Consider the following 19,605-nt stretch of genomic DNA (forward strand, 5'->3'; position numbering starts at 1 on the left):
AAGAGCTCTTTTCCTATTGGCTAAACTTAAAACAGTCTCTAACTGGCGTGTGTTGCTATAGCAACCATTCTTCTTGCCCTTGTCAGAGTTGGCCAAAAAACCCTCTTTCATACGGTTGAGGAAAGACAGGATAGGTTTTTATACAGTTTATGGGATATACACACTAGAGGATAGTTTAAGAAAGTTGGAGAGTGAAATTGAAAATGAGAACGAGGACATGAGAGAGATTGAAAATAACAAGAAAAGGAAGAAGAATAGATTAAGTTACCGAAGCAAATTCAGTCAGAAATCGAGAAAAGAGGAGACGTATCTCGTTGGGATGATAGTCATGACAAACACAGACGGGATTTTCAAGAACCCACATGCGGTTGGAAAAACAGCAGTGCGATCGATCAGGATAACTAGAAATAGGATGGATGGTTAATACTGTGAAGTTGTTCCACTCCAGCAGATGGCGGTAATGCAACGTTTATTGTTGCCAGACGCCGTAAAACAAATCAGAAGAAGAAACGCAAAGTTGGCGCTCTTTCTTGGTGGGAACCTTTCTTCGCGGGACGGTTTACACCGGTGCACAAACGGTGAACCTTCACCCCTCGAACAGGTTTATTGTTTTGATTTAGCAGATTGTCTTTTCACGTGAATTGTAACAAGTGGGTCGACGGAAACAAATTTAAAAACCAGCAGCGCTCTGGACGATTTACTCAAACGCGTACAAACGATGTAAATAATGACCGTGTTGACGAGAAAACGGCGCTGTTGTTGACAAAGATGCTTTCTCCGAGATAAGCTAGTGTTAGCTGTGTGGCTAACGCAGCTACGTATCTTTGGTAACAACATGACGGTGATGAGGAGCAGCGGTGTGTAGGAGCGACCGACCACACACCTGATCGCGCCGATTTCCTTTTTGATTGTCAATCACTGATTTCCCGGATTGCTCCGTTTGTGTGTCTGGATAGCTATAAAACGGCTTTTCCAATCAAACAGAACAAAACGGGTTACCTTTAACCAGCTGGTTATCTTCGAAGAGGTAAGTGTGCATCTTAGAAAAGCAGCTAGCTTACGTCACCGAGAGTGATACGTTTCTAAATGTAGTTGGTTGTATGTTTGTGATTTATGGTGTTCTCATATTTTGCTTCTATATTTTTTTACCTGACCTCCTGTCTATTAATCTGTGTTGCCCAGTAGGTTAATACTTGTAAAATGTGATTGCAGCGTTGGATATTTGCACCATTTTCTTTTCAATGGGTGAGGAAAAGCCGGACACGCTGGACTTTGTGAAGGATTTCCAGGAGTACCTGAGCCAGCAGACTCAACATGTCAACATGATATCAGGCTCCGTCAGCGGCGTCAAAGAGGCGGACGAGCTGCCAGCCGGTAACGTTCACATGTTTACAGCTGCTCTGTGTGAATTCAGCAGTTTGGTACCATTTGATTACGTTTATTTCAGGCAAACAGATGCCAGATGTACTTCTAACAATGATCTGATACGTGACTTCAGATACTTAACACTTGATGATTGTTATAGTAATGAATAATTGCTATAGTCATCTGTAGGGCTGCAACTATGTGTCGGTTAATAGATTAGTCGATTGACAGAAATCAATCGCCAGCTATTTTGGTAACCTATACATTGTTTTTTTTTTTTTTTCATTCATTTTTCAAAGAAAAAAATGCAAAAAATTCTCTGGTCCCAGCTTCTCAAATGTGAATTTTATCTGGTTTCTGTAGTCCTTTTATGATAGTAAACTGAATATCTCTGTTGTTTGGAACAAAAAAAGACATTTTAGGTTGCATCTTGGGCGTTTGGAAACAGTGATTGACATTTTTCACTATTTTCTGCCATGTTAAAGACCAAACAATGAATTGATTTATTGAGAAAATAATCAGCCTTAGTAATCAAGCATGGTCATCCTTATCCGCATGATTCTACAACACATGTGTGATCAGTTATTATTAGTTATGGTTACAACTTCAGCGCCAATGTCCTGCTTGTATTACATTGTGACATGTTATCAGCAATAAGTGGCATAGTGTAAGAGTGTTGTACCACAGGGTATTGTAAACAACTAGACTGGAACATAAATCATCATTGCTGGATCATATGTTTCTCTAGATAGTGAAGTAAAGTCAGATTTTGTATGGAATGTCACGTCCTACTTTCTTAGCATAAATTATTTACCTCTGTAAATGTCCCTGTATGCAGACTGCAGTCAGAATGGGCTGGATCACCCTGCAGTGGACATGTCACTGGAGGACAACTCAGGGATCCTAGTGGATGGTTTTGAGAGGACCTATGATGGCAAGCTGAAGTGTCGATACTGCAACTATGCCACCAGAGGCACAGCGCGACTCATTGAGCACATCCGAATTCACACAGGTAAGTGTTAATAGTTGACTTTCAGATTAATTTTCACAAGGTTTTATTATTTAGCCTGTTTTCTTTGATCAAACAGGAGAGAAACCTCACCGCTGCCACCTCTGTCCATTTGCTTCGGCCTACGAACGCCACCTGGAGGCCCACATGAGATCACACACAGGCGAGAAGCCTTACAAGTGCGAGCTATGCTCCTTCCGCTGCAGTGACCGTAGCAACCTGTCACACCATCGCCGCAGACGCCACAAACTCCTGCCAATGAAAGGTGCTCGCTCACTTTCCCATAAGAAGATGTTAAGTGTCTTGCAGAAGAAGGCCAGCTCACTGGGCTATGGCCGCCGACTCCTCATCAACTTCAGCCCCCCATCTATGGTGGTGCACAAGGCTGACAATGTGAATGACTACTCCCATGAACTACCCCACTTACGTCAGGAGACCTATGATAATCAGAGTCAGGCAGGCGAGGACGGGATCTCCGCGAATCAAAATCATCATCACCATGATATGGTCATGGATAACCCCCTGAACCAGCTGTCCACCCTGGCAGGCCAGTTGGCCAGCCTCCCTTCAGAGTCCCAGGCCCAGACTCAACCTCCCATGTCTCCCGGAGCCGAGTCTATTGTCGACGAGAAGCCTTTCCTCATCCAGCAACCCCACCCTGCCACAGCTCCTGTGGCTGTCACAGCCAGCATGGCCCATGCCTCCTCCTCTTCCCCAATCACCCCAGAACCCCGAGCTCCGCCACACAGCAACTGCAGCCCTGGAGGGGGACCCTGCAGCGAGCACAGTGGGCGCACCAGTACCCCTAGTATCTCCAACAGCCAACCCAGTACACCAGTCCCAGGCCTGTCTGCCCCACTCCAGGACCCCCACATGCTGCATCACTGCCAGCACTGTGACATCTACTTTCCCGACAACATCCTGTACACCATCCACATGGGCTGCCATGGCTACGAGAACCCATTCCAGTGCAACATCTGCGGATACAAGTGCAAGAGCAAGTATGACTTTGCCTGCCACTTTGCCCGCGGGCAGCACAAGTAAAGTGAATGAATGAGGAAAAGAACTTTAAACGGACAGCTTTGTTTTATTAATTCCATAGTAATTTTATTTATTGGTCTTTTACTTGGCCTTGATGTAGCCTAGCCTTTTGAAAGTTGTACTTATACAGGAAAATTCAACATTCAGATGGTTTCTTTTGTATAATTAATGGTGCCCATTCAAGTGTATTATAAAGGGATGATCAGTGTTTTCCACAGGTTGAGAATTTACTTGTGGTGGTGAAGGGAGTCATTGGCTATCAGAAAAACACCTCCCTAACTTGGAAGTTAGCAGGACTAATATTTGTCACCTTATTTAATGTAGTAAGTTACCAAATTTACATTAACCATTGGTTTTTACAAATCCATTCTTTAGAAGTGCAATGCTGTGCAAATGTTGGAGGGTCTCAAAAGCACATAATCTGAGCTGATGGGCAAACTGTTCAAATACGTCTGCATTTTTAAACACAATGCCATGCAGGCCTAACATAACTCTGACAAAATAAAGCCAAGCAGGACGTTTTTTTTCAATCTATATGGTGATTTTAATACACTACTGAGGTCACTGGAAACCAGTGGCTGCAGGAAGGGGCTCATGTGGCTCAGGAGGTAGAGCAGGTCATCCACTAATCGCAGGTTCCCTGCTCATCCTGTCCATATTTTGAAGTGATTTTGAGCACTTTCCTTCTGAGTGACTTTTGATGCACAAAAAATGCAGGTGTAGTCCTTTTTTTGATAGGACACACTATAGATTTTGACGAAATCGGACACATCCATTTGCTAAAATTAATGTTTTTATTGACATCCTTGAACATCACCTGATGGAGGACTGTCGCTCACCTGTGCCTGCCAAAGAAGTTAAGGGGCGAGGAGCTGCTCATATAGCAAAATGGCTCTTGCACTCAATAGCATGTCCCATTTGGAAAAACTACAAAATGCAAAAAACAAATAAACAAATCTATATGAGTGGGCCACCCAAATAAATTCTCAACGCTCCTGTAGCTATATCTAAAGATTGCTCTGATGATACTAACACAGGAGTGACACTGTTGGCCTAGAGTGATCTTACTTGAGCCTTGTTGAAATTATTTCAGTGCTTTGATGCATTACAACTATTTCTTTGCAGTGCCTGACAGATTCACTTTCTTGTGTGTCCAAGATCAAGAGGACTGTTACTTTGAAGTTTAACAGATATTATTACAATATCCTATTCTTCTTCTTTGCCCAGGACCATAAGAAGAAGGTTTTTGCCATTGTAGTTTTCTATGGTAGCCATGATTTTGCCAAAATTCTGCTCCATGAATGCTGCTACGTAACTTTGGAATCAATGCCAGCTGTGGCATCCACAGTAAAACCTGGCCAAACTTTATATCAGTGGTTTTTGGTCAGCCAGCTAACACGTTAACTAGATTGTATTGAAGTCGTATTATTTTTGTAGTTCCTCCACACAGTGCCCTTCCGTTACCAGCACGTTACGGCAACTTCACTGTTTTTTTTGTTAAATTATGTTAAATTACATTATATCACATTCTGATATTTTGATATTGTATGAAGTCACTTTGATATCCAGTATCTTCATGTTTAGGACAGAATCACAATGTCTCGTGTGACATGTGAACACTTTTTCAGAAATTGCCACGTAGCACAGGGGATGCCACGTTTTAGCCTTTTGTGATAACACACACTGAGATTCCCCATCGATCATATGGATCCCAGTGCTTTTCTGAATATTTACTGCGTATTGTATTCTGAGTGGTTGGATAGATGTTCAGTGTAAAAAGAAAAAAAAACATGTTGCAGTAAGACTGCTACTTTAGCAAGATTGTTCTTTGTCTCGGGTACTGTTGTCTGTTGCTTAGCAACATGTGTGAAGAACATAGTTACTGTTTTTAGGACCACCTCTTTGTCACCATGCTTACCAGTAATAGGGGCATCCAGTAATGACTGCCTTATGTTCTCTCAGTGTGTCGTAGGTTCATAGGTAATGGTGAACGTTGAAGCCTTTTGGCGATCACTCTCTCCCTCTGGGATGGCAAATCATTTTATTGTGAGATGGATTAATCTAACTAATTTATAAGTAAAGTGTTTTCTAACAGAGCTGTGCTGTCTTTTGTTTTCATTTTCTCCATCTGCTTTGCATTCATATCACAAATATTTATCCTGGGACATTAATACTTGAAGTTCATTTACAAGTATGACATAATGAAATACACAAACACAGATTGTCTTTTGATGATGCTTTTAATCAGGTAATGAGATAAAGAGAAAATGTTGAGTATAATTCAGTGTCACCATAAACACAACAACAAGAGCTGTAATGATTAGTAAAAATGATCGAAGCAGCTCATTGCAGTATGAAGTTACACCTTGTCCTCCTTATGCGCCCCGTCTTCCTTTTTCTTAAGGTCTAGAAATGACAAGAAATAATTGTATGATGATTATCATTATACAATAAACACAGGAGATAACTTCTTGTTTCCAGCCCAAAAGAATTCTTTCATTAATCCTCTATTGGTATAAAAACCAGGTGAAAATGTGTACAGACCTTTAAGTTTGATGGGACCCAGGACCAGAGTCTGGCTGTCGTGTTCTGACCCCAGGTCTCTGGCCTGTCGTCTGTTGCAGCCGTGGCGGCAGCGGGAATTGTAGTCAGAAGCTTGGCATATCAGGACCTTGCACTGGATGTATACAGACTCTGTGGCTCGCAGGAACTTGAAGGACTTGAATGCAAAACGGGCGTAGGGATGGGTACCAGTGAGGTAAGCCCGGTAGGTGCTGTCAACGGAACATCTGAAAGTGCAACAGAGACATTGTGACTGCAGAATACAGGTACTATGAATATGTAAGTAACACAGATCTCAGAAATCAGCCTATAACACTCAAGATCTTTCAGCTTACCCGTTACGGACCAGGTCGTAGGATCTGGTCTGGAAATCATGGGGCGATGGTGAGGCCACACAGGTGTCAAGGTAAACGACCAGGGAAGAGTCACCCCTTCTCAAATCCACTTGGACATACAGGTTCTGGTTCAGTGACACCTCGTATGGAACTTGAGACACCTGACAGAAGAGAGTGTAAAAGCAAAATGTCGCTATGGCTGCTCTGTTGAACTGTAATGTGCATGTACATGTGTTATGAAGTAGTTCCGATATTAATTTATTTATGAACAGACACCACTTTACTACCTGAAGAAAAAAGTTTTCACACCTTGTAGTAGAAGCTGCTGGATGTGTAGAAAGCCATGCTGGTATTGAATCTGCCTGTGCCTGTAATGCTGCTGTTATCATGATGATTGACGACATACATAATCTGCGACACTGAGTCTTGCTCCATTCGACAGGCAACGTTCAGCTTTAAGTGAGTCTGGCGCGTGATCTCTCCGTAACTGGAGGTGTAGGCACGGAGAGTGTTGGTGTACACGGCTCTGCCATTCTCAAACTGTTCCAAGTAGAAGATATTGGAAAAAGATTTCTATAATGTCTGCATCAAAGTCCCTACCATCACAGTAATTTGTGTGAGAATTCTTAGAAAGTTTTCAGAAGGTGGTGAGTTGTCTACCTTTCGAACGGTGCCACAAGTGTTAATGGGGAAACTGAAGACCACCTGGTATGAGGAAACCTGGGGTCTGCAGTGCGGGTCGTTCACGTACAGACTGTGGCCGTCATAGCCGAGAGAGTTCAGGTAGCTCCTTTGAATCACAATGTTCATGTTGTCTGAGGAACAGTCCACTCGACCTGACAAAGGACCATGTTCACAAGATATTTACAACTTGACTGATTTTCAGGATGAAGGTGTAAGATTATACAATGTTTAACTAGGGATGGCACTGGTGGTCAGTCAGTTGGCTGGATTACCACTTTTGTCAAAACTGAAATATCTCAATAACTATTGGATGGATTGCCATGAAATTTTGTATAGACATTCATGGTCCCCAGTGGATAAATCCTGTTGATTTTGGTTATTCCTTTCTCACAACCATGAGGTTTAGATTTGTGGTTTTGAGCAAAAAGCCTTGACAACTATTGGATAGACTGCTATGAAATGTGGTATAGATATTCATTTTGCATCCAGTGCCACCATCAGGTAAACATGTTTAATTTGTCCAATACTGTGGTTTATGACCAAATATGTGGAAAGCCGACATCCTATTAGCCTCAGCTGTACTTTGTGTTTAGTGGTAATTAGCAAATGTTGGCATGCTAACACATTAACACACACACTATTACATGCTACACGTCAACATGTTAACATGCTAATTTACAGTATTATGGTTGACTTAAGGATGTACTACTAGGGTGACATTTAAAGTATTACTGCAATGATTGTTTTGCACTTGCATAAAGTTGAAAGAATCAAAACAGATTAAATAAAACGGTTGCAGCAAAGGCAAAAATATCCTAACTTTTAGTCACTAGAATGTGACTAAAACTGTTGTAGTACATTACTCCAAAACTGTTTAATCCTACATTTCCTACAATACAACCAATAGCATCTTTTTGTAAAATCCTCTCCACGTGGTTAATTCTTAAATCTTACAAACTTCTGTTATAAACAGTAGACATTATACAGTTATGACATGACAAGTTCCTCTTGAAATAAAATGATGCACAAGAGCTAAGTCAGTCCCCGACATGTAACACACATATAACAACTATATCAAAACTAGACGTCTTAAATCTACCACAATTTTACCTGAGCTTGGTTGCAGAGAGCTCATGAACTCAGCCTTGAATCCTCGGCCGACCACTGAACTGTCAGTGCGGAAGAGCACAGTCATGTAGTTGGAGGAGGAGTAGAAAGAGCTCTGACTGTCATTGCACACTTTTCCCAGAAATTGTGAATTAACAGATGGCCCATCATAGATTGCAATGTAGTCACAGGTGCAGCAGTTCTCCAATCTGTTTTTTAAAAAGATGATAAAAGCCATAAATCACTGACTTATTGAAGTAAAACTCAAAAGAATAGTTTAGTTGAGAGCCTTATTCTGTAATTGGTAGGTATTTTTCCCACAAGTTAATGATATTCTTGAAATATAGTACGTGATAATGCCACTTATTTATAATAATAAAGTATATAAAAGTATAAAAGTAGTCTACTCTTCACTCACTGCAGGTATGTGAATGCCAAGTAGATTCTTTGGTCATACGATGCTCTGAGCTGCCAGACACAGTAGGCATGGTCGTGGTAGTAATTGGGATGGTTGGGGCTGGAGATGTTACCAGAGCCATACAAGTGGCCTCCACAGGGTGTTTCTGAAGAAGCACAAAACTACATGAGAATCACTGCAATTAACTATATTTGCTGCAGGCTAATTTTGTACACTGAGGATCCTACCTGTGCCTGATATGTCGGTTGTATATGAGCAGTAGGCTGTTTAAAAAAAAAAAAAAAAAAAATATGGATTTCATTAGTTCATAGTGTACAGTGGCTTCTCTGCTGAGCTTTGAGGGACATATACTTACAGTAGTAGTCATAACAACAGTTTCCATTGTATTCACAAGAGCTCGAGCAGGAGCAGCTTCCCAGGTGCCTGCCGCAGTTGTATTGACATGAGGGCTGAGCTGGGAGACACAGGAGGATATGAAAACATTTCAACAATTGGTGATATGGTTTATTCTTTTATATTTAGGTTGTTGAGAGGGTTTTCATACCTGTGGTGTCAATGGGTAAGTCAGTGGTTGACAGGCAGTAAGCTACATGACAGAGAGAGGAGAATAAAGTGATCACTATCTCTTCGTACTGTGTAAAACACACATTCCGATACACCTACTGTTTATTCTGCAACTGTGATTAACAAATATTATCACATCATGTCCACATAAGCAGTGAGGAATTTGACGGACTTCAGCAAGAGAGGGACGCAGAACCTGTAAATGCTGTTGATTTGTTAGGACTTGACACTTACAGTAGTAGTCATAGCAACAGTTGCCATAGTATTGACAAGAGCTTGAGCAGGAGCAGCTTCCCAGGTGCCTGCCGCAGTTGTATTGACATGAGGGCTGAGCTGGGAGACACAGGAGGATATGAAAACATTTCAACAATTGGTGATATGGTTTATTCTTTTATATTTAGGTTGTTGAGAGGGTTTTCATACCTGTGGTTTCAAAGGGTAAGTCAGTGGTTGACAGGCAGTAGGCTACATGACAGAGAGAGGAGAATAAAGTGATCACTATCTCTTCGTACTGTGTAAAACACACATTCCGATACACCTACTGTTTATTCTGCAACTGTGATTAACAAATATTATCACATCATGTCCACATAAGCAGTGAGGAATTTGACGGACTTCAGCAAGAGAAGGACGCAGAACCTGTAAATGCTGTTGATTTGGTAGGACTTGACACTTACAGTAGTAGTCATAGCAACAGTTGCCATAGTATTGACAAGAGCTTGAGCAGGAGCAGCTTCCCAGGTGCCTGCCGCAGTTGTATTGACATGAGGGCTGAGCTGGGAGACACAGGTTGATGTTGACATTACTGCTTATTACTTAAAAAACGTTACATATCAAGAACTTTAAGGTAAATTAGGTGTAGCTTGAGAAGTTTTTATACCTGTGGTGTATGGATCCATAGTAGTTGTTGAGCAGTACGCTGCATGACGGAGAGAAAAATAAAGGTTATTCCTTTCTTACTGCGTAATAAATTATAATATGCAATCTTGAACAAATAGGGATGATGTTGTGTGTCATTTTTGGCACACTGGAAATACACTGGAATTTGACAGACTGATTGAGGCAAGAGAGGGCTGCAGAGCCTGTAATACTGTTGATTTGTCAGACTTGGCACTTACAGTAGTAGTCATAGCAACAGTCGCCATAGTATTCACAAGAGCTTGAGCAGGAGCAGCTTCCCAGGTGGTAGCCGCAGTTGTAAAGACATGAGCGCTGACCTATGGAAACTGGGAGATAACATTGACTTTATAGCCAGATGATTTCAAATAAAAATGTGCAGTTTTTTAATGGAACATTTAGTCAAGTTGTAGTATGTTGGATATGTGGTATTAGTATTATTATTATTTTTTTGTTTGTCTTGTTTTTGTCCTTTTCTTTTTAGAAAATTGGTCAATGAAGCTAAGAGGATTCGTCTCAGGTACTGGAGCACAATTACACAACGAAGGTCTGCAAGTTATCCAGACCTGTATTTTTTTTTCTTTTGTCTTTTCGTAATGTTGTTGTCATTATTTAATTGAATTTTCAGCCTGGAAAACCTCGGCTTTCTATTGGTCATTATTCTCTGGCTCGATAGTTTAGAAACAAAGCCAAGTACACCCAGAAACACAATCAGACACTATTCTTCTTGTTTTGGTGGCACTTAGTTTACCTGCTTCAGTGGTCCAGTAATATCTCGCATCCAATTCTGGAAAAGTTAAAAAGAAGAAACTCAGAGAGTCTATTTGGCACTTAAATACAAGCAAAAACACATTCTCACTCAAACTGAAAATCATTTAAAAATAAGATAAAAATTCATTTTAGGTATGATCCTGATCCTGATCTTTTTCCACCTTGGACACACTCAGTAAATGCCACTGAAACTGAAATGTTGATTAAAACCATCTGAAAAGCAACACTACATCAAGCCATTTCGATTTCACATTTTAGATGTATGCTGGATAATTAAAAATGTAGTTTTTTAAGTAACTATGTACCTTGAGATTTTGGTGGTGTTGTATTCGCCTCCTCACTTGTTGGGGGGAGACCAGCCCCTGATGGATTATGACAAAAGCAAACCAAAAAAGGAGTTCATAGTACATATGCCGCTTAAAGACCAATGGCAGCACTGGTATATTTTAGTAAAACTATCTAAAAAAAGTACAACCATATAGACAAAATATCAAAACATATACTGAAAACTGCTCAAACTAATGTTGCCCAGAACTGCCCTAAAAATAAAAATGCAAAACTGATATTTTGAATGAAAAACACACAAACCAATAAGAAAATAGTGGACAATACCTTGCACTCCATGTGAGGTGATCACGATGCAAAGAACCAGGAGAGTCCACATGGTGAATTCTTTCATCTTCCAACCTGAACATGCAACAATGCTGAACATGACAGCTTATATACCCTGTAGCCAAGAGAGACTCTGATGTAGCACCCATAAAGTTTCTGATGTCACTGAATGTTATAGATTACTCAGTAATCATTGTGCATGAGAAACACACAGTTGGTTAACTATCATAAAGAGTTTGCAGTACATGTTCACCTCTAGTTTCAGGATGTGTTTTAAGGTATTTGCTTAAGATATACAGTGAAACTTCATAATGGGTTTTGGGAACTTGCAATTGAGCAGCTAATAAAGTATACCCAATAATGATCTTACATGTGTAACTGACATCTGCTACACTAATTGTGACTGAATATTGTCATTACACCCTGTTGCATAAGTTGCACCATTTTACAGTAAAATTGTGTGCTCACATGGGCAACGCTTCACTGAACTCCAAACATTTGATTAAACACATTAAACCTCACCATTCAGTAGCCTGGGACAGTCCTGCACACGTATTGTATAAGTGAAGGACTTGATTCTTTAATGATAAAAAAAATGCATCATTTTTGCAGCTGAAGATTCACATATTCTTAAAAAAAACTGTTCTTGTGTTTGTGTTTCAATGGCAAATTATGTCATAGTTATCAACAGTCAAAGGACAAAATTATATACATTTATTTTTTAGCCATGGTAGTGTGTGTCTCTCATGTTGGCAATTAAGCTCAGTCACTCAGTCACTCACCACTTTGGCCTGAAATATCTTAGCAACTATTGGATGGACGGTCAATTTTCTACAGACATTCATCGTTCCCAAAGGATGAATCCCTCTTATTTGAGATTGACGTTTGTCTTTGGATGAATTGCCCTAAATTTGGTACAAACATCCTGCCCCCCTCAGGATGAATTAGTGCTATCAGGTCCAAATTTTACACTTTTGTTTACAACCAAATACCTGCAAAATTACCGACATTCAGCCTCAGCTGTAGTGTTATAGCGCTAATTAGCAAATGTCAGCATGCTAACACACTGAACTAACATGGTGAACATGGTAACAATTGTACCAGCTAAACATCAGCATGTTAGCATTGTCAGTGTGAGTAAGTCAGCATGCTAACATTAGCATTTAGCACTGCTGTAGCCTTCATAAGCCTCTAAGAGCCACTAGCATGGCTGTAGACTTTTAGTCTTGATATTTTAAGTCAGTAGTGTTTACTGAAAATCAATATTTTTAAATATGTATATACAGTAGGCTATATTGGCATATAAACTCACCAAGCACTTTATTAGGAACACCTGTGCCATCTAATGCAATCCAATACAACAGCTCTGCCATAAATTCTACTTTTACGAAGCTTCTACATTTTCAGTCTTTGTCAGTAAAAGTATAAAATATTTAAATAAGTATATGAAATATGGTGTATATATAAACACACCATATACATAAAAGTGTTTGAAACACTCCAAACACACATTATTATAATACATCTTAAGTACAATAAGTTGATGAGAGACCAGAAAAGATGAATGAATATTGTTTTATTAGTGTTACATTGTTAATAGTTAGATTACTTTTTTTACAAATCAGGGCCATAAAACAATCGACACAATACACTGTTTCTCTTTCTGATCAGAAAATCTCGTCTACCTTGCCTTGTTTAATCAGGTGCGTGTGAAGGATTTTCCCTGTTACATTCACGGATGTCCCTTTTTAATAGCAAGTGTGAACTGCGTGGCATAGTACACATGTTTACCCGCCTATAAAGAACATTTGAAAGCTGTTTGCTCTTTTCCCACGACACGTTGGATTTCCAAATCCATCTTTGGAAGAGTTTCAGTTTGATCGTGACATGAGAGAAAGATAAAGGGAGGATATAAGAGACATTGTTTTTTTTCCCAAACATACATTTGCATTTATTTGACATTTCATTACTTCTTGATTTAGAAGGGGCTCATCAAAATAAAAATGCAGGTCAGCAAAATGGTTTAATGATGTAAAATTATAGTAAACAGTAAAAATGACATGGAATGGATAATGTTATAAGTACAATAAAATAAAATAATATCCACATGAAATACAATACCAGTAAAAAGTTTGGACACATTTTATCATTCAAGTGAACGTGAAAGTATGTCCAAACATTTGGCTGGAACTGTCAGAAAGTGAAACACAAGGAAAGTTAATAGAGATGAAGGCAGGATAACTTAACTTAGTAACATAAGAGCAATATTAGCAGAAAAATAAATGTAAATCATATTATTTACTAAGTTCTTAATTCATTTTAACTCCTGCAGTTTTGTTTTTAGGGAGTTTTTCCTTATTTGAATCGAGGGTCTGAGGATAGAGGACGTTGTATTGCTGTACAGATTGTACAGCAACACAACGTCAACCTGAGGCAGTTTTGTGATTAATGATATTAGGCTATACAAATAAAAAATGACTTGATGTGACTTTTTGCCTTCCATCTCATAAGAATGTAATTAATTCAGGTTTGCTGCAGGTTTGAGACTTGTTTACTTGATACGCGTTTGACTCCTTTGTTTGTGCAAAATTACAAAGAACATGCGTAATTTATCAAAAGCACTATTCCCCCAACACAAAGAAACATCTCCACAATATTGTGACATTTCAGTGAATCACTCTCAAAAGACAGCAAACACAAACAAGCCAGGCTCTCCCAATGCTTCCCACTCCTCCTTTGTTGAAGTTGAGCTCTCCTTTCACCCCCTCCAGGATGTGCTTGCATCATCCTCCTAAAGTCAACATGTAGAGGGACATTGGGTGGTCTCTCTCTTCTCTCTGTCAGACCTATTTATCTATAGCAGTAGATCGTCAGTACAAAGCGGACTGTGAGTCATGGCAGCAGAGCCCCTGAGTCAATGCTGTTTTGGTTAATCAGTAACCAGAATGGGAGCACTGCGGCTGGCTGCCGGGGATTAAAGTAAGGGAGCAGAGGAGTCGGGACCTCACTCAGCAGCAGCAGCAGACACACACGGTAAGAGCAAACCTTATCTCAGTAATTGCCTTTTGATTGTGCAGTACTAACTTGTCAGGGATAAAGGAAAAAATGTGTTTAGAGTCCTATAATTGATAAGACTGATTCATTATATTCTTCATTACCATAAAATATTCTAAATGTCTAAAACTGTTGTGCAGCAAAGTGTGTCTTTTCAGCCTTTTCCCAGATAAGCTGAAACTTTTTAGTTTAATTTAAGGGTTCGCTACTTCATAATGATAAATAGTGCAACTTATTTCTGTGAAGTTACTACTTGAAGAGAAGTTTATTATGAATCAGATCATATGAAAAATTTAGTCTAAACTCTGGAGCTTGATAGAAAACATCTGTGATCATCAACCAGACATGTTTTCTGACCTCTGTCATCTTGTCATTGGGTACATAAGTAACCCACTTGCTTGTGTATCTGAGCATTGGAGTGTACAGGTTTCATTGATCAGGGACCAAGGCCATGTCCTGGGTGCATGTCCAAACAGAGGAAAATCTAGTGTTTGCTCATCTCCTCCAAGAGTCCACCAGTCCACATTTCTGCACGTTCAACTCAAAGGATAAAGTCCCATTTTTACATAAGAGCACTCAACCCAAATTATCTTCCTTCAAGTTAATGCATCCAAAATTATTCAAAAGGGTGAGAAAGTTGTCAGTTCAACTTAGAAGGAAAACTACAGTATTTTAATGAGTGTTTACTCTGCATTTGTCAGGAGCTCCTGTGACAAAACTATGAACTTGTCAATAGTCAAGCAAATTATTTATTTTCATTTTAATTTCATTTCATACAATTTGTATGTACAATTTATGATTTGATACTTACATTTATTCATTCTACATATGTATTTATTTTGACATTGGCCAAAAGTGGCAAAATAAGTATCATATTTTCCAGTCACAGTCTGCACTGTGATACGTTCAGCGTGTAAATTTGTTTGTTTACTGTCTGAGCATGCCCAGATTGAGTCCCCAATCTGAGGATCCAAATAAACAATCAACAATATCCAAATGAGACATTCGTCTTATGTTAGTGAGGGAACACATACAAACACACACAGATGTGCGTAGATGCTCTTCATTATCTATGCGACCTCTGCCGTAGAGGGTAATGCCTGCTCTCATTCACTGACCAGCAGGAGAAAGGAAACACAAAGAGCAATCAATCAATCACTGACATGCTGCTCTATGTTCAGTGTTCCTGCCAGCCAATCCTGTCAGGGACAGAAAACCAGATCCAGCCAGATTCCTAACGAAAGCCACACTAATAGTGATGTAGCATTCACAGACTCCCCGATACTAAGTGCTCTCATGCTCACGAAGGCTCAAGAGGTTATACATCTTAAACTAGAAATATCTGTCTTCCCCCACAGAAGGAATCATTTTAAGGTGACTACCAACAAAAGGTAAAATGCAGAGCCTGCGGTCGCCTATTCTAGTCCTCCTACTTTGCTGCTACCTATCAGGAAGTCAAGCCAACCGCGTCTACGTTCACCCCTTCTATCTCTTTGCCGGCGAAAACGTCAGCTGTGAGACCCTGCAGACCCAGACTGCCAAACCTCTGCAGACACTTCCTGTGGCACCCCTTGACATTGAAGTCCTGACACCGGACAGCAGGGATCCATCAAACCAGGATGGCCAGAGGCAGAATATCACGCAGAGAACAGCGGTTCTGGCAGAGCTGCTGAACTCTCTGGGCCTGAGGATGTACCAGGATCTCAGCAGCAAACAGCAAAGCACCAACACCCTCCTCTCTCCAGTCAACACCTTTGGATCCCTCGTCACCTTCTACTTGGGGGCCTCCAAGAAGACGGCAAGCTCATTCCAGGTCTTTACTTTTGATTTGTTCTTGTTGAATGAAGAGATGATTAATTCAGTCCTAACCCATTTATCAGATTATCAGGTCTCGTACTTTAATTCAAAGACACAAGCTTTTCCTAACCCACTTCTATTTTTCCAGCTTCTTCTTGGCCTGAGCAGTGGCACCGACCGAGAGGACTGTGTGTCCTTAGTGGACGGACACAAGGTTCTGAAGACCCTGCAGAGCATTAACTCTCTAGTGGACGATGGACCCAAAGATGAAATCACTACCCAGGTGTGGGCCTTCACTCGCCAGGACGCTCAACTATCCAAGGACTTTATTCAAGGCACACAAGACTTCTCAGACGCATCGTTCATCCGCGGCGTGGACTTCTCTAAACCACAGGAAGCTGAGCAGCTGATGAACAGCTTTGTGGACAAGACATCAGATGGGAAAGTGAAGAGCATCTTCAAAGATCTGAACTCCAGCTCCAACGTTGTGTTCCTTACTTTCTTCAACTTCCAAGGTCTGTCTCTTCCGTCTCTCCGTCTTTTCTCTAGACCTCTGTAAAGTTGATTTTTTTATAGCACATACATTTATAAAGACTTGCATCATAAGACTTGCTTCAATCTTAACCACACTGCCAGGATGATAATACTGAATCGACTACTCACTCTTACTTTAAATACAGCTGAAAAGTACAGTATGTGTGGCACCAAAAAATCTGACCACTTATTATCATCACAATCAGATTTGATTACTTTTACTATACAGTATAAAAGTACTGACAAACATACAGGGATTTGACTTTGTGCAGTTTGCCTTGATCTGTTCAAACAACAAATTGAAATCCTACAAAAATGTCACCACCTTACTTGATGGTCTGGTTGTGTGTGTTCAGGCAACTGGAGGACAGCCTTCCAGCCAGAGAAAACCTCCTTGCAGGAGTTTCATGTGGATGAAACAACCACAGTAATGACTCCACTGATGACCCACACGGGTCAGTACCACTACCTGAATGATAAGGTAAATCTTAGTTCAGGAGATCTGTCTTAATGCTGATTTGTTGGAGCTATTTTGTGTATTTCTACTTTACACATATTTCCACCTATAAAAAAAGTGAAATATTGGCAGAGTTTGCTCTTATCTTAATGACCGCACGCATCTGTAATAAATATTTTTGTTTGGTTACCATGAAGGTGCGGCGGTGCACAGTTGTGAAGCTGTCTCTGAGCAAACGGTCCTACATGTTGCTGGTCCTGCCTCACGAAGGGGCCAACCTCCACGATATAGAGTCTAAGCTGCGCACTGAAGTCATGTCTGACTGGCACCGGAGCCTCCAGGAAGGGTAAGAATTGTGCTTTTCCCAACTTTATCACTAAATTCAAATCAAGTATCACCTATAAATCATCTGACAAATTGTAAATCAGAATCACATCTTGTCTTGTAACCATTTTTTAAAAATTTATCAACTTAATGTGACTTGCAACATTGCAACATTTCAATGGACAGTAATTGTGTAATTTCTGTACAAATGTCACTTCTTCTTGGTGAATAGCTCACTTTTAAATACTGAACGTATTACAACTTATTGCATGGGACTTCTCTAATTATTACAATTTCATTTTTGATTATTTGTGATAACTGATCAAACCTACATACATCTAATTTAGAAGATATTAGCAATATTAATTACAAATGTCTATGTTTCTAAGATCTTTTTGGCGTTTATTATTTTTCATAATTTCTCCAAAACAAAACTTTTATCACTTTTGGTTTTTGACTGTAGAAACAGATCCAGGATATACAATATTTGCCATTTTATAGGTTAGTCAATCAATGATGTGTCATCATATCAAAGTAGAGCAAATGAGGCTAGGGATATTGAAGAATCAGGTACAATCCCATTTCAGTTCAAATACTTTTCATCTTAAATTTTAAAAGCAGTTTCCTTCTCATCCCTCCAGTCTGTTGGAGCTGTCGCTGCCGAAGTTCTCCATGTCCTCTGTGACTGATCTGCGTGACCTGTTGACCAACATGGATCCAGAAATAGAGGCCAAACTGTTGGGCTCCCAGGCTGAGTTCAGTCAACTCAGCAACACTAAACCTGTCACTATAGATAAGGTGAGCAGGCCGCGTTGTCAAGTTGTCAAATCATAGTAAGAATCATTCACTGTGTGCATCATGAAGTTAACCTGCCGTCTCTGTCTCCTCTCAGGCAATCAACAAGGTGTCGTTTGAGATGTCAGAGGAAGGTGCGGAGCTTCAGGACAAGATCCAGGAAGAAGGCGTCCCTCTGAAGCTGTCCATCAACCGGCCATTCCTCTTCACTGTCATAGAAGGAGATTCTAATGCCATCCTCATGCTGGGAAAAATCACCAATCCGACACTCTAAAGTTATATCGTACTTAAAACCAACAAAAACCTCTGACATGAAAAATCTGACCTACTAGACCTATTTCTTTACTAAGTACTTTATCCCCTGCAGCTTGCGTTCCTTTAGTGGCTGATATCAATCATTTGTTTTGATCCTAACCTTGTTGTTTAACTGAATTAAAGGCCACATACAGTATATGAGGAATGAAGCACAGCCTCGTTCAAGAAGGATATTCTACAGTATTATTGTCTTTCACCACTGATCTCTCCACAAACTCAAAAACTGTTGGGAGTCACTGGGGAATCCTTTCTCAGTATTTATGAAAACTTGTTACTTTAAGCTGAGTTGTTTTCAAGCAGCTGGTTGAAATCCTAATTTTTTTCTGTAAAATTTATTATAGCAGAGTTCTGTACAGTATTTTTCAGTAGAGTAGGTACAGTAACCATGATTCTCTACGATGAAGACTAATACGTTGTATATTGTAACTAAGAGTTTATTTTTGTTTTGTTACGATTTGTGACTGCTGAAATAAAAAAAAAAAAATTCTCAATATGGTTGAAATGTCAAATGTGTTTATTTCATTGTTTGGGAACCATTTCAAAGCCTCTAATGAGTCTTGTATTAAGATTCATCACCACCTAAACAGTTCAGACGTGAGCAGCCTACAAAACTGGACTGCAGGAAAATGCTGCACTAGAAGTCATTTAACTTTCTGATTACATTTGTAGCTGATGGTATTAAAACTGAGAATATATGAAGAAATAACTCTAAAATTATCCTTCTGACAATTATTCATTTTGGTAAACATCATATTTCAATTTCTCATGCTTTGTCCAATATATTTTGAGCATTAAAAGAAAGAAGAGAGCATTAAATACTTGAGAATCCTGGAGAATGGCTGCTCTTCTTTCTCCATCATTTTTTCGGGGGGAGTTTTATGATGCTTGTGTGTGAAAATTTGATCACTGCTGTAGATCATTGGTTCCCAAACGTGTTTTAGACCTCAGCCCCCCTCCGTACATT

At 39.9% G+C, this 19,605-nt stretch overlaps 3 protein-coding genes across 7 annotated transcripts; 2 read left to right on the plus strand and 1 right to left on the minus strand.

The window, feature by feature from the left end:
- Positions 1-59: 59 nt before the first annotated feature.
- ikzf5 (IKAROS family zinc finger 5) lies at positions 60-5,511 on the plus strand. 3 transcript variants are annotated; one of them, XM_044372465.1, is made up of 4 exons: positions 60-1,027; positions 1,183-1,374; positions 2,204-2,377; positions 2,454-5,511. In XM_044372465.1, exons 2-4 carry the CDS (start codon positions 1,242-1,244, stop codon positions 3,416-3,418), a joined length of 1,272 nt encoding a protein of 423 aa, XP_044228400.1. In that variant the 5' UTR covers positions 60-1,027; positions 1,183-1,241; the 3' UTR covers positions 3,419-5,511. The 3 variants fall into 3 exon arrangements, with proteins under 3 accessions (XP_044228400.1, XP_044228399.1, XP_044228398.1); XM_044372464.1 differs by having other exon boundaries at positions 1,186-1,374; XM_044372463.1 differs by having other exon boundaries at positions 1,213-1,374.
- A 125-nt stretch (positions 5,512-5,636) lies between these two features.
- On the minus strand, positions 5,637-12,338 carry LOC122996785 (deleted in malignant brain tumors 1 protein-like). 3 transcript variants are annotated; one of them, XM_044372461.1, is made up of 19 exons: positions 12,148-12,338; positions 11,366-11,440; positions 11,059-11,115; positions 10,734-10,769; positions 10,204-10,311; positions 9,966-10,004; positions 9,763-9,861; positions 9,509-9,550; positions 9,320-9,418; positions 9,066-9,107; positions 8,877-8,975; positions 8,749-8,784; positions 8,522-8,666; positions 8,107-8,312; positions 6,973-7,148; positions 6,622-6,852; positions 6,313-6,473; positions 5,960-6,204; positions 5,637-5,821 (listed from the first exon to the last, which is right to left on the minus strand). In XM_044372461.1, exons 2-19 carry the CDS (start codon positions 11,430-11,432, stop codon positions 5,775-5,777), a joined length of 1,935 nt encoding a protein of 644 aa, XP_044228396.1. In that variant the 5' UTR covers positions 11,433-11,440; positions 12,148-12,338; the 3' UTR covers positions 5,637-5,774. The 3 variants fall into 3 exon arrangements, with proteins under 3 accessions (XP_044228396.1, XP_044228395.1, XP_044228397.1); XM_044372460.1 differs by lacking the exon at positions 12,148-12,338 and having other exon boundaries at positions 11,366-11,716; XM_044372462.1 differs by lacking the exons at positions 9,066-9,107; positions 9,320-9,418; positions 9,509-9,550; positions 9,763-9,861; positions 12,148-12,338 and having other exon boundaries at positions 11,366-11,716.
- A 1,182-nt stretch (positions 12,339-13,520) lies between these two features.
- agt (angiotensinogen) lies at positions 13,521-19,136 on the plus strand. Its single transcript, XM_044373055.1, has 7 exons — positions 13,521-14,398; positions 15,778-16,232; positions 16,365-16,731; positions 17,107-17,231; positions 17,405-17,553; positions 18,173-18,329; positions 18,424-19,136. Exons 2-7 carry the CDS (start codon positions 15,816-15,818, stop codon positions 18,598-18,600), a joined length of 1,392 nt encoding a protein of 463 aa, XP_044228990.1. The 5' UTR covers positions 13,521-14,398; positions 15,778-15,815; the 3' UTR covers positions 18,601-19,136.
- Positions 19,137-19,605: the final 469 nt, after the last annotated feature.

The sequence above is a fragment of the Thunnus albacares genome, chromosome 14 (genome assembly GCF_914725855.1).
Source record: "Thunnus albacares chromosome 14, fThuAlb1.1, whole genome shotgun sequence".
Lineage (NCBI taxonomy): Eukaryota > Metazoa > Chordata > Actinopteri > Scombriformes > Scombridae > Thunnus > Thunnus albacares.

Excerpts from the sequence above, each read along its gene's own strand:
- ikzf5 (XM_044372465.1), top strand. The coding sequence starts at position 1,242 with ATGGGTGAGGAAAAGCCGGACACGCTGGACTTTGTGAAGGATTTCCAG. Across the intron at positions 1,375-2,203 it reads GGCGGACGAGCTGCCAGCCG|ACTGCAGTCAGAATGGGCTG; the intron begins GTAACGTTCACA and ends CCCTGTATGCAG. Across the intron at positions 2,378-2,453 it reads GCACATCCGAATTCACACAG|GAGAGAAACCTCACCGCTGC; the intron begins GTAAGTGTTAAT and ends TTGATCAAACAG.
- LOC122996785 (XM_044372460.1), bottom strand. The coding sequence starts at position 11,465 with ATGTTCAGCATTGTTGCATGTTCAGGTTGGAAGATGAAAGAATTCACC. Across the intron at positions 8,667-8,748 it reads AACCGACATATCAGGCACAG|AAACACCCTGTGGAGGCCAC; the intron begins GTAGGATCCTCA and ends GTGCTTCTTCAG. Across the intron at positions 8,313-8,521 it reads TTGGCATTCACATACCTGCA|ATTGGAGAACTGCTGCACCT; the intron begins GTGAGTGAAGAG and ends TTTAAAAAACAG.
- agt (XM_044373055.1), top strand. The coding sequence starts at position 15,816 with ATGCAGAGCCTGCGGTCGCCTATTCTAGTCCTCCTACTTTGCTGCTAC. Across the intron at positions 16,732-17,106 it reads TACTTTCTTCAACTTCCAAG|GCAACTGGAGGACAGCCTTC; the intron begins GTCTGTCTCTTC and ends GTGTGTGTTCAG. Across the intron at positions 17,554-18,172 it reads CACCGGAGCCTCCAGGAAGG|TCTGTTGGAGCTGTCGCTGC; the intron begins GTAAGAATTGTG and ends TCATCCCTCCAG.